Below are 14,324 nucleotides of genomic sequence, written 5' to 3' on the forward strand. Positions count from 1 at the left end.
GGATTCTCATAAAGTGCGTATACGCTTCAAACCACTCGAAAGGGGTTGCCATCGCCGTTGGCGTTCTAAAGCAGTCTCGCTTCGTACACTTTCACTTGGAATCACGATCAAAATACCTGGCAGCACGCAGAGCGAAAAGCTCGAGTATAAAGCACCCAAGAAACCCTATGGCTCAGAAACAGTCCTCATATCTCTACCAGTTACGAGATTAAAGAGCTTTAGTTGATCTTTCGGATAACTCCAACAATTGTGTCCGATATACTCCGCCGGTACGTTTGCAGATGCATCGTATTGTTATCTGGTACCGTTATCGTGGTTATCGGAACGATGTACAAAACATTCTTATTGACGAGGAACCTTGGTTTTCCCAACCATCCTAAGGATAGCTTGCGGCATATAAGTATACGACGTCCTGCAAAAAAGAGTTCTTCACATTTATAATTAAATACGATTCTTTTTCCCACATGAACCGTGACGTATCGTTACACAAAAAGGGTGAAACTCACATTTTATTGATTGTTTTGAATGATCGTTATGCATGTTCTTTTTATTAGATATTCCAAAAATATACAGACATAATAATGTGTATTAGTCTTATTTTCTCACGTTCTCAAGCTTGCAACTGGTGCACCTCTCCCATAAAGAGAAGGCGTCCGGTCGCCCTGTTCCTAATGTAGAACAGGAACGGACGATCGACGTGGAAGTTCACAATCCTGGAAGCAAGCGACGATCCCATCCTCATGGAAATTGACGTCACAGCCGCAGCGACTGTGCCCTTTTCGTTCACCTCGACCATAGCCTTGTGCCTCACACCGGAAACAGACAGCGACTTGTCTCCGGTTATCCCCGAGAAGTCAGACTTTTCATCGAACACAGACTTCAGTCCCATTTGTTTCAGGGTCGGTATCAGGTCGTAGTTGGTCTGCAACTCGAATTTCGGCAGCGTGAGGCTCACCGTTTTAGCAGACATCTGGTTGGTAATCTTCTGAAGCATCGAGACAGTGAGACCTTCTCGAAGCTGAGACAAACCCATCTTGGCGTTGGGAAGCACGATGACCATGCTGTACTCTTCACCCTGGTATGGAAGTTCCACAGCTTGAGCCTTGAGGCCGTCCAGGCTTGTGTGACGGATTGGGCCCTTGAAAGCCATGGTCTTGACGTGGACCTCTTCGCTGCCTCGATTGAAGAACGATCGCGGGACGGTGTTCTTTTCCGGAAACTGGTCGTGCCAGGTAGCATTGAAGTAGACAGCGTTCAAGAGGAGCATCGCGGTGTTCATCGGAAAGCCGTCATCGACCATGCTCAGAATCTTTCCACCGGTCTTCTGCCTCACCCACTCGTTAACTTGGGACTGCACCCTCGGACCATCGTTGGCAAAGTTGACGGATCTCAGCTCCGCACCGAAAGATTCCGTCAGAGTCTTCTTGAAGCTATCCAGAACGGGAAGCCTGTTCTCAATCAAGACGAAGTTGGCGATGTCTAGGGTGACGTTTCCAGAGTTGGTGCCGGCCAGTAGTTTCTTGTAAGCTGCTATCACGGTGTTCCGGTCGGTGAGTCCAAACCTGGCCTGGCCCAGAACTTTGGATAGCTCTTTTTTGGATAATCCGCCGGCTCCAGCGTAGATCATGGCGAGGGCTGTGGAGATGCTGGTTGGAGAAAAGAAGACGTTGTCATGGGTTTTCTCGGAAGTAAGCTGCTTGAGGAGGCTGACGCAGAATTCGTTGTTGGCCTTGGCCAGGTTCTGCTCATCGCTCTTCGAGTAGCAGCTGGCTACCACCACCAGGAGGAACAGTACAGTCGGAGCGAACATCGTGGAAGACATGATACAGAGTTACTCTACCAAGGCGTTTTATATAAAACTGCCGAGGGGCATATGTAGGTCACATTTGTCCACCGACCTGTCTGCATAAGATAAAGGTTGACTCTAATTTTGGATTTCCCCGCTGTTATCTAGACGCGCCTTTGTTCTTCGTGGCGTGAGAGGTGTGTTGTTGCAATATCGATAATACGCCGAAGTCACCTGGCGGAGAAGAAATAATTAAATACGGGGTTTTCACGTGAACCCACTGCTGAACTTGCTGCTCCTACATGCAGTCATTGGCCGTATTTTATGAGTTATCAGACAGCCACGTGTCACCTCACATTGTTGCCATCGGGGAGTTGCTTTTTTGCCGCTATAGCTTTCGTTTCATCGTTACTTTGAATGTAGTGGATTGCGATTGTACCTTCAACATAACTAGTGATTTTAAAAAAATGTCTTTGAAACTCGGGCATTTGAATAATTCTTTTACAATTTTGTTTTACAGTGCATCGGTGTTGTGGAATGAAGACCCCCCTTATAATCCAACTCCATTTCAGGGAATTGCATTTTCCAATCATTCTATTCCTTCCTTTGAACTGCCAAGAATGTAAAAAGTGGGCCCATTCCCACTCCTGGATGCCTGAACCGTTCCACTTCCTTCCTCTAACTCCCAACCGCGAAAAATGGGGCTTGACAGCTACATTAAGTTGCCGACAAATAACTTCAGTGCAAAGCTGGCGTTATCAAACCCAAAAAGAACTACAAAACTATGCAAAACAGGTCCAGGAAGCGTTGATTCTACTAAACCGAGCTGTCGTCACACATAGCGCTGGTGACAATTGGTATGGTGGCTCTGCAGATATCGATCGCGTGACCAGGAGTACCCGCGGCTCGTAGCAGATGGCAAAACTTCAAACCCCCCCATTTTCTCCACAAAAGGAACGTATATATCCTGCACTTGTAGACATACATGGCAAGTGAGGAGTTACATTCCAAAGAAACGCGAGCGGTGTGGCATTGTCTCTGCCTGGGTGTCGACTGGCGCTGTTATCGCGCATGACCACAAAAGTCATATTGTCGCAGGGGGGTAAAGGTGGGTGAGGAGGACTGGCAAATCCCGTGCGCCGACATCCTGGGTCCCGAGTGAAAGATCGCGAAAGAGAGCGACAGAACCCGAGAGAAAGAAACCAATGTTGCCAGCTGAAGGACGACAGTCGCAATTGTAATCGCGAAGACTGAAAACTCTCAGCAATATAAACAGTGATAATTTAACGTTGTAAACTGAATTATCTGCTATTCTAACGCTTATAAAAGGCAGTATACTCATTACGCTGCATTAACTTCCCTTCTGTTGAAATCTCTTAAATCTGGTGTGTGCTCGGTTTTCTATAGACCTTTTCACCCTCCGCCGCATGGGCGCTGCCATCTTGGAATCACGTGATGCGGCCGCCATTAGGTTGCTTCAACTTGTTGCTCCGCTCTCCCGTCCGCGCCTTGGCGGATGCGTGTTTTTCGTCGCCTTTCACCGCGTCTCTTGCCTTACTCCGTAAAGTGTCGTCCGATACTTATACTTACCATGCAATTGCATTACATCATTATGCGCGCAACTTCTGTAGTTGATTTTGTAACACGTGTGGAATATTTTTTACCGTCGGCGTGCGGGATACGTGTGAAAAGGCTTTATAGGAACAGGAATCAGCGTGAGCACTTGCGCACATTGAATGCAAATATGACTTGAAGAGAGCCTCGAGGGTTCAAATACCAATAGCTTATGAGAACTGAGGTTTGTTTACTAACAAAAGCGGAACATTTGGAATAGGAAACCCAATGTAATTATATATATGAGTGCGCATTGGTGGCAGTGAAGGAAACAAAAACACTCAGCGTAATTAGCCACGTGTTTTTCCTGAAAGCATGGTGTTTTGTAGTAACAACAGATCGAAAACAGTTTCTTTTGATTATATTGTGGACAAGACGCGAGAACAAACGTTAAGTTTGAATTATTTTTTATGCTAGAAATAATGGTACCTTAACATTAGGCAACTTGTTTCTTCGCATATATCACACCTATATCTGTTTTGCGTCCTTAATCGCGTCTGCGATATAAGCATTCGCTTGATCGGTTTATTTAGGAATTCCACGGAATTGTATATCGTGCTTGGTCTCATGTTCATAGTCTTTCAGCTGCTTTAGTCATTTTTTAATATAATCAAGCAGTTTCAATTAATTCATTTCAACACAAATATTTTGACTCGTCGCGTAAGAAACTGTCACAGACAGCTTGATAGTGCCTATAATTCACAAAATATGACGCCGAAAAGAATCCTTCTGCATGAAAATCACCCGAGTGCAGCCGGTTGTTGACGGCGAATAGGGAGTTACTTCCAGTAGCTGGCGACGTCAAAATGTGCATACCGTACCGTTTCAAATAAGTGAACAGCTTTCTACACAGGTCCATTCGGTGGCGCCTGGCATTTGACTTCAGCAAAACTTATCGGAAAACATTTCCTTTGCGCTCTTCAATCTCATTCGGCAAATTTTACGGAAGATGAATATCAGACTTTATTTGAAGTCTTGCATTCACTTATCTCACCATTCTCATACCTTGAGAACGTCGGAAGCAAATGTCCATATAACAAAAAGTTTATTTCATAAGGTCAATATTTTGAAATTCTGTTAATGAGTACTTTAGTTAACGAAATTTTCCAGTCAGCCTAGGCTGGTCTATCAAAATATTTCTCGAGCGCTTAATTTCTTTAACTAAAACAGGCCGAGACAATATCACTTTCTTTATATTATCTACGTGATTATATGCAACTTTTCTATTGATTATAAAAGACGTTTCCAGTCTCGAAGTTAGAAAAGGTTGGTGTACGAATACCAAACATCGAACAGTAAACTTGTCAGTTCATCTGTTCTTGGTGAAACAGCAGATTGTTAATCATGTTGTCGACCTGCTTTTTCACTAAGCACTCATGCAATATAGTCTGTTGCAATATAAGGTGAACAGTTCAATATCTGACTTGAGCGCGAGCTATCTACCTTTTGTTCTGCTCGGTGCACGCACAGCCAAAGCACGGCGGCAGGCAACGAACGCACGCTGCAGGCGGAGCTTGTCCTGCTCTTTATTTTTTTTTTTTTTTTTTGTTTCTCTGGAAATTAGTGTCCACGGGTACGGCTGTGGACAATGGTACTCCTCCCTGTGCATCAGCGGAGTTGTTTCACCGTCGAACCTGGCCGAAATTAACGATGGACGGAATCAGACGCACATCGTGTTCGTAAAAAAGATCGCAATTCAGGCTCGAAACAACATTGCGGTTTGCCAAGTGGCTCAATACTATTGTTTCATTCGCTGTGTGCTACTAGAAAGAAATTCATATCGCAAAATTAATCGAAAGTGACATGAAACAGCATAACAATCGCGTGCACGTTGAAACCGAAACCGACCAAATTGAAGCAACCTAATGGCGGCGAGTGCGCCAGCGCCCTCTACCCGCCGGTCAGGCAACTACTGAAATGAAAAGGTCCCCGCGCGCGCGAGGACGGTTACCTGGTTTAGTTTAGCGTTGATGCGAGGCCGTACATCTTCGCGCCATGCAAACAGAAAGCTTCGAAAGGAACACGAATATCTTTCCACTGGTAAGTTCGCGGATTGATGAAGTTCATGATACTGCTTTGATGATATAATTGTATTCGTGAAATCGAAGGCAGTTGGTAACAATGTGTGGGACCCCGAGGGTCTGCCTGGAAGTTCTGCCGCTTGCGGCAGCCAGAATGCATGGGGAAATGGTAGACCTTTTCCTCTAGAATTAGTATGTACGATCTCTGTGTATTTTCTCGTCTCGCGGCGCCTTGTCCGCCGACAACTTTAAAGTTTTTGGTTGCATCACTGGGGGTGCCGCCTTCATCCTCGAAATAACATGAACAGGTCGGATAACAAAGCCGTCAGTTATCTCCAGTGCAATGATGCTGTTTTAAAAGCTCCTTTGACCAGATCGACATAGCTCATTTAAGAACAGAGCCCCATTCCATCCCCGCTCCCTCCGGGCAAAATGCACCGCATTGCCATTCCATTCCTCCAGTGCTGCCGCTATTCCATTCCCATTTCATTCCGTGGTCGTGGAAGGACGGAATGATTCCGGAATGATTCTGAAATGGTTTTGGAATACCGTGTCAGAAGACTACTGGGGAGAAAAAAAAAAAAAAAAACAACGGAGGAGGGAGTTGGCAAAAGTCACGTGGCTGTGCAACTCTTTTTTTTTTTCTTTTTTTCAATCAACGTATTTGCAGCTTCTTAGAAGCCACAAAAATGGGTATCCTATTTCTTTGCTATTTTTAATATTTTGTGCGTGCCTTCGAAGACCCACGACTTTGATTATATTTTCTGACTGTGTCTAAACCATAGAAAACGGCACGTGACCACGGAGAAGGGAGTGAGCGGGACTCGAACCGGCCAGTTCTCGATCGGCGATTTTCGGGCAGAAAGAAAACGAATTTCGCTGGGTCGCTAAACCCGCGAAACACAAAGTTGGGGCGGAAGTTCGCGGAGCGTGCTGATTGGACTCTCGCGACGAAGGTGTCACGCGGGACGAGATGTCAATCATCCGAGCTCTCTCGGAGCTCAAATTCCAGGAGAATGTGAAACGCAAAGTCGTAACGAGCTACATTGGAGCGCGCGCGAGCAACGCCGTGGGGCCAGGCGATTGAACGGCTTGATGACGTCGCTCCCGCGTGTCCCTACATCCCTACGCCGCGTTAGAATCAATAATACGTAATTGTACCTAGGTAGGCTGTAAATACTCTGAAGTTTCTCGTCGGAAGATCGTTGTTTGTGGAAGTTATTGCTTACGACATAGTGACGTTTCACAACTTTGGGAAGGAGTTATTTGAGGCCGAAATCTTCGCTTCGGTGTCGAGGCGAAGATTGAACTTTGTGATATTGTGGAGCCGTGCGCGGTGTACACGGCCTTAGAGCTCATCTTCCGGAATTGTCAACAACGCTACCGGGTTCACCCAGGGGCCGTGTGTAGACTGGCGTCGGTACTGTTCGAGAGAAGAGGGGGCGACTAGAGATGGCGAGGGAAAACTTAAGGAAGGGGAAAAAAAGATACGACCAACACAAACATACACACACGCACATTCACACAGACAAATAGGAGTCAGGAAGTGCCGTAGAAATCGTTTGAGAGAGGGAGAGAGAGAGAGAGAGAGGGGTGATGGTAGTGAAGAAGGGGGATATCCCTTCCCCGAATTTCTAGAACGCAGCTCTCAAGCGCCCGTTTCGGGCTCGAGCGGTGTCGCCGACGGCATAACCGCACGTGTTGCATTATGGGACGTTTCCCGGCTAAATTTAGCAGGGAAATGCGCGTCCCGTGACCTCAACAGCAATTAAGTCTCCCCGCTAAATGGGAGGGGAGGGTACGGAGGAAGTTGGAAGAACAAACCCTACCCTCCTCCTCCTCAAGAGCTGCGCTCTAATTCGACATTACAGAAAACTGTAAACGCATTCCATTTTTTTTTTTTTTTTTACTATTGTAACTCTCTGAAATGCTATGGTCAGGGGCTGGGCCGATACCCCCTTCCCCCTTACACCTTTCTGCCCCTTGCCTCCTCTTTCGACGCAACTGGGGGGAGTGACCCCCTCCCCGTCCCCCTGTTTCGACGACCCTGCTAGAGGCGTTCCAACTGAGCGATGACGAGGAACAGCACAGCGTGCAATTTTCGAAATAATGGTTTTAGAGATTCTGGAATTAAAACGGTCCACGTTCCATGAACTCACGAGCGGCCATGACAGACTTCCAAGCAAGAGGTTCGTGCAAGGGCTCGTTGTCTGCAGGCGCGTTCAGTGACGTCCTTTTATTGTTCAAACTTTTGAAGTCAGGGTCACGATTATCAGCTGTGAACGACAAATTTGATAGTGCCTGTCGACGGTGACAAGTTTGATTGTGAACGATGAAAGCTGGTGTCTTCGCGTTCTTGAAACATCACCGTCAATATGGACAACCTGACATGACACTTATTTTCGTTAAAAAAGGCATAATTAATCCCAGTTTGCCTAATCTTTGAAAGTCTACCATAAAATGATTTTATCCCGCCGATGGGGGAGACAACTGCCCGGAAGCGAAACCCGTCCAAAAGTGGACAATGCTACTGGGCCGGTTGTGACCTAGCTACGTCAGGCTACATCAAAAGGCCGAAATAAATAAAAGGAACGATTAACTAAATGCTGCTTTATCGGCGGAAATAAAAACGATATCAGACTATCAACTTCGATGGTGTTGATTTTAGAATGCAATTACCCAAGCCTGCATCATAGAGACCATCAGACATGTCGGTCGCAGCTGATAATCTTTGTCCTGACGTCTCACGTATGAACCACGGCTGTCTCCGCGCGCCCTCTCGCGCTGCTCTTGTTCGGTGCCTATAGGGAGCAGGGTTGGGCAGTATTTCAGAAATACATTTCGTATCTGTATTTCTGTATTGCGATACATTTTTTTCACCAGTATCTGTATTCCTGTATCAAAATACATTTGGTATGTTTCTTTGTATCGTGATACAATCAGTATGAAATGTATTTCGTTATATTCATTAAGAAATACTTCCTCCCCCCCCCCCCCCCCCCCCAAAAAAAAAAAAAAAAATACAAGTCCAAACTCTTTTCTTTTTTAAACTTCTCAGGGTACGAGGTCAAGAAGATTCTGGGGGCATTGTTACTATACTGAACAAGGTTTCTTCCTATTCTCCAAACTATTTTTCTATGTGTCCTTTTCTTTCTTCTGAGAAGTGTTGCCTAGTCGGGGACTCAAACCAGGTGGCGTGCAGGAAGTGGAGTCAGAGCATCTTCTGCCGCAGGTCCTTAGAAGTATTTTTTGAGTAATTGTTTGCTGGCATCCAAAGCCCGCTGCTAACCATCTCTCTTGCCTTAGCGTACACAGTACACCCAGCCGGCAAAGCTGAGTCGCAGTCCCTTGAAGTACGAGCGTGGCGGTGGTTGACCTGAAATACTAGGATCACTCACGCAGTGAAGTTCAACACATTCGAATGCGTCTGGCTGCGCCCGTAATATTGCACGGCTCAAGGGTACGTCATCAGCCGACGTGAACGTGACCCGCTGGACTGGTGATCCGAGACCCATGAAGGAGGCCAGACGTGGCTTCCCTGTGCCGACCCAGACTTTGTACACCGGCTACTCGTTTCGAGTGCGCTGTTTCTCGGACAGCTCGCACTTGTGCCGGCAATATCAGGTCGCAATCCACGAAGTCTCTGTTTGTATGATGCTAGGCGAAACTTGAGGACTGCTATCCATGCGTCGGTGGTGGAGGGTTGGCAGGAAGTACCTTCACAACAGCGATGCCACCGTAGCGTTTTTTCAACCGTAGCAGTAGATAAGACATCTGTTGCAAAATGCTTCAGGTGGTCCAATATTCTCGAAAATTCCAAATGACACTGCCTGCACTGTTTTTAACAAGGTAACCTACAACGAAAGCTAGTACGTATTGTCCTTTCATACAAAAGCATGGTAAAGTACAGTGTGCTCAACTGTTAAACATAACGCGAGAGCGGTGGCCGAAACTGATACCAAAGCTGTCTAGCGAATAAATCAATGATGCGGCAGAGAATCACCCGGCTCTTCTTGGGATTGTCGCCACTCCCCGATACAATTATCGCACGACCTCCTCGTTCCCTTCTTTATCACCCACGCTTTAAAATTTTATTTGTTTGTTTTGTTGTTTTTTCCAGTCTCTTAAGTCACATCTAAGCATTTACCATGCCGGGCTACCATATCTCGGTGATCTTGCAGTTTCTCTAATAAAGGCCACCTTCTTTAAACAACAACAAAAACAAAAATCAAAAAGCGATTTTTTTTTATTATTTTTTTTTTTTTATCGCCGAGTCACGCATTGGTGATTGTTTCGGAGCTGGGAGTGTAACTCCAGAAAACAACAGCGGCATAAGCTTCCAGAGTGAGCCGGTGGATGGCGCATGCAGTCTCTCCGGCCACCGCTCCCGCGTTATGTTGAACAGTTGAGTACACTGTACCATGTTGAAGGCCACACCTACAGATAAAGAATACTAGTTCATTCCACCGTGACGTCATGTGATCAATGTTGACAAGGGCGTCCTTATTGGACAGGGACGAGGTGATGTTATGATAGGATTTAGGGAGACATTGAATTTATTCAGAGCTCGAAGTCTTTTCGTATCCCTTGTCAGACAGGATGATAGGGAAAGGACCGCGGTCAGTCCTTGATGGAACGTTTTTTTGAGCCCATAGAAGACTCCTCGTCTTCTGAAAGCACTACCTTCAAGGCAAAGTGCCAAGCCTATGGGAAAGTAATTTCTGCATCAAAAACTTCCACTTCAAACTTCGAGCTTAATCTCAGTTGGTCTCAAAACAAATGTGAAAAACGTATTGCAGTATCAGTATTTCTGCCCTCCCTAAAATGCATTCTTGTATTTGTGTTTCCGAACGCTCTTGCTTCTATTTAAAATGTGTTTCCGATACGTATCGTCATACATTTTTACAGATATATTTTAGTATCAGTATTTTAGCTGCTGTTTTAATGTATCCCAGTATTTGTATTTCCAAATACATTTTTTTAGTATTTCTGCCCAACCCCTGCTAGGGAGGGGTAGGGATTTTTCGCCCTTTCAATGAAAAGCGTCACGAAGATACACGGATCTGCGAGTTTGTGAGAAAAGAAAACTTCGCGGCAATTTTTCGGCTCCTCCCCCCTCTATGTCTCATAACAGAAAGAAAGTTGTGTTTGATGACTTTAACGACCCTGTGTAGTTGGGCTCTCATGTGTCATTTGCAAATAAAAACCTTCATGAGCATAAATACCCTCTCCGTGTCCCTTTAATAAGAAGGAGATATATGCGGCACATCTACAACGCGCCGTATGGTACACCAAGTGCAATTTTCTTTCATCGTTCCCGCGTGGTCACAGCCTACAACTTATATACTGCATAGTGTTTGAGTGTCCATTATAAACCAGAAACATAAAATAACATAAATAGTACACGTAATCTGCCCAAATTGAAAATAAAAAGCCCCGGTTATTATACAAAACATAAAGAAAACTGGGCAGTACCTACAACTCGACCAAACTCCGGCAAAGGGCGTCCCTGTTATTCATTGCCATCTAATTAAATAGCCATCATCTTGTTAATTTTGATATTCACATTCGCATGTACACTGTACTTCGCGCGATGTACGAAAGCATGAAAAGTTTATTTTCGTTTTCCTAGTGTGTTCTGGAATGAAAATGAAGAAAAGAAGTATTGGTCAATTTTCAGGTTTTCTTTTTTTTCCTTTTGTGATCAGCTTTCCATTAAATGTTTCGTGCCTTAGTGTAAGCAAACATCACTGTTTTAAATTTTTCTTTGTGGTTTTTGTTGATTTTGTGAAGGAGGTACCGTGTAATCTTGTATTTTCGCTTGTGTTTTTTATATTTTAATTTTCTTCCCCCTGCTTGCTACTTGAGGAGAGCTGATGACTAGTCAAGCTGCTCGGACAGTTTTTTTTTTTTTTTTTTTTTTGCCCTCAGCTTCCATTGTACTTATATGGTATCTAAAACGATTATTATTATTATTTTGAAACTCGAGGAGAAGGAAAACACTCGAGAAACACTTACTAAATCTTGCAATTGCACTGAGAGGCGAAAACATGAGCTCAATACGTAGCACGCGTGCGAGTTCAGGCTACGTTTTGGAGTCAAGCATCGCTCCAGGGCCTTGCACAATCGTAACGCCAGTAATCATGGTATCTTCTAAGTTGTGCACAAAATGAATTGGATGGATCATAGAGCGATAATTCAGAGCCTGCTGAGCTCTACTGCAAGCTGCAACGGAGTATAATTTTCGCAGCGTGTCGATTACGTGCAAAACACACTTTTTCCTTACAATGAGAACAAGTATTGTCACCTAAAAGCTTGCATTGTCGGCGGACAAAATGCCGGTGCTTGTCGCCGACGTTTCATCCAACAACATTTTGCACTAACTAAACTATGCTCGTTATAAAAAAAAGCAATTTGCGTTTATAATTTTTACGCCCCGGCAGTGATTGTGCTACAAGATGCGGTTGTCAGAAAATAAGAAAAGCGATTACTTTTGTGTTCGAAACGTATTTTTAACGGAACGACAAATAACTAATTTTAGGTGCGTATACCTCATAAAGGTGGAAATCACGAACGAACCACGGAGAGCAGGAAACTCTATTTTGTATACCGTAATATATATTCTACATAATTTATATAAATTAGGTATAAACTAACCTAATAAATAAGTGTATTATAAATATATTTATGTATTATACTAGGAGTATAATGTCTGTACAGAACCGTCGTCATTCATTCAGAACAACATTTAGGGATGAAAAAACACTGAACTGGTATGACTCGTTTATGTTCCTTCCTCAGGTAAAGTTAACAAAAACTATCAGAACTCTACCATTCTGCTTGAAACACGACATTAATCCTACGCAACATGACATAAAAAAGAAGGGGAAAAAAAACAAAAAAAAGTGAGGGTTTGCTTGAACTAGGGATATATCTAGCCCTTGTGTAAGAGCTTCTTTCCCGGGTACTGGATGCTTACACATTTAAGAACCGAGGGATTTGCCTTAACTGACGTAATCGTGTCAGCGCGAGAGCGAGGAACATTTCGCTGATCACCCCGTCGTTGTCGAGCTTCCGGAGAGCCTTTGAGGAACACTATCAAAGTCTTGGTAATTTTTTCGTCTTTGTTCCAGGTACAGAACACTTTTGAAGAGCTAAAGAACCGCGAATTCATCGCCACTACTCCTGTTGCAGCACTCGTTGAATTATTCTTATTCGCACAGTATGTGTATAAAGTACCCAGGCAATTATATAGCTTCAGTCAGTCCCCAAATTATGCCGGTTACGAGATTAGAGAGATTTAGTTGATCGTTTGAGTAACTCCGATAACGCTGCCCGATACTCCGCTGGAGCATTTGCAGAAGCATCGAATCGTTATCGGGTGTCGTTATCGGAGTTATCGAACTCCGATAACAATATCAGGTTTTCACATCTATAATAAAATCCCATTCTGTTCCCCATATGTACCGTGAAATACCGTGCCATGAGTAGGGCAGAAAGAAAAAAAAAAGTTCCAGGTTATATTTATATGTTAATAATGAGTACTTTTATGATCGTTATACATCTGTCTAAGGAATTTCAGAAACTTTATGTGCCAGCGCTAGTAGACATTTTATTGAATAAAGAAATTCTGTGTGTTAAATATGTTAATTTTTCACGTTCTCAAGCCTGCAGCTGATGCACCTCTCCCATAAAGAGTAGGCGTCCAGTCGCCCTGTTCCTAATGTAGAACAGGAACGGGCGATCGACGTGGAAGTCCACTATCTTGGGACCAAGCGACGATCGCATGCCCATGGAAATTGACGTCACTGCCGCAGCGACGGTACCTTTTTCATTCACCTCGACCATAGCCTTGTGCCTCACGCCGGAAACATACAGCGACTTGTCTCCGGTTATCCCCGAGAAGTCAGACTTTTCATCGAACACAGACTTCAGTCTCATTTGTTTCAGGGTCGGAATCAGGTCGTAGTTGGTCTGCAACTCGAATTTCGGCAGCGTAAGGCTCACCGTTTTAGCAGACATCTGGTTGGTAATTTTCTGAAGCCTTGAGACAGCGAGACCTTCTCGAAGCTGAGACAAACCCATCTTGGCGTTGGGAAGCACGATGACCATGCTGTACTCTTCACCCTGGTATGGAAGTTCCACAGCTTGAGCCTTGAGATCGTCCAATCTTGTGTGACGGATCGAGCCTCTGAGAGCCATTGTCATGACGTGGACCTCTTCGCTGCCTCGATTGAAGAACGGTCGCGGGACGCTGTTCTTTTGAGGAAACTGGTTGTGCCAGGTCCCATTGAAGTAGACAGCGTTCAAGAGGAACATCACGGTGTTCTGCGGAAAGCCGTCATCGACGATGCTCGGAATCTTTCCTCGGGTCTTCTGGCTCACCCACTTATTGACTTCGGACTTTACCCTCTGACCATCGTTGGCAAAGTCGACAGATCTCAGTTCCGCACCAAAAGATTCCGTCAGTGCCTTCTTGAAGCTATCCAGGACGGGAAGCCTTTTCTCAATCAAGACGGAGTTGGCGATGTCTAGGGTGACTTTTCCAGAGTTGGTGCCGGCCAGTAGTTTCTTGTAAGCTGCTAGCACGGCGTCTCGGTCGGTGAGTCCAAACCCGGCCAGGCCCAGAACTTTGGATAGCTCTTCTTCGGATGAACCGCCGGCTCCAGCGTAGATCATGGCGAGGGCTGTGGAGATGCTGGTTGGGGAAAAGAAGACGTTGTTGTCGGGTTTTGCGGAAGTAAGCTGCTTGAGGAGGCTGACGCTGAATTCGTTGTTGGCCTCGGCCAGGTTCTGCTCATCGCTCTGCGAGTAGCAGCTGGCTACCGCCATCAGGAGGAACAGAACAGTCGGAGCAAACATCGTGGAAGTTATGATTCAGTGTTACTTCACCGAGGCGTTTT

General features: G+C 45.1%; 2 protein-coding genes across 2 annotated transcripts; both read right to left on the minus strand.

Moving 5' to 3' along the window:
* Window positions 1-496: 496 nt before the first annotated feature.
* On the minus strand, window positions 497-1,875 carry LOC8053874 (intracellular coagulation inhibitor 1). The gene has a single exon (XM_002434718.4). The coding sequence runs from the start codon at window positions 1,820-1,822 to the stop codon at window positions 611-613; it is 1,212 nt and encodes a 403-aa protein (XP_002434763.4). The 5' UTR covers window positions 1,823-1,875; the 3' UTR covers window positions 497-610.
* On the minus strand, window positions 497-14,324 carry LOC115333028 (intracellular coagulation inhibitor 1). Its single transcript, XM_029995554.3, has 2 exons — window positions 13,105-14,324; window positions 497-631 (listed from the first exon to the last, which is right to left on the minus strand). Exons 1-2 carry the CDS (start codon window positions 14,281-14,283, stop codon window positions 611-613), a joined length of 1,200 nt encoding a protein of 399 aa, XP_029851414.3. The 5' UTR covers window positions 14,284-14,324; the 3' UTR covers window positions 497-610.

The sequence above is a fragment of the Ixodes scapularis genome, unplaced genomic scaffold, assembly GCF_016920785.2.
Source record: "Ixodes scapularis isolate PalLabHiFi unplaced genomic scaffold, ASM1692078v2 PGA_scaffold13__105_contigs__length_92229423, whole genome shotgun sequence".
Classification (NCBI taxonomy): domain Eukaryota; kingdom Metazoa; phylum Arthropoda; class Arachnida; order Ixodida; family Ixodidae; genus Ixodes; species Ixodes scapularis.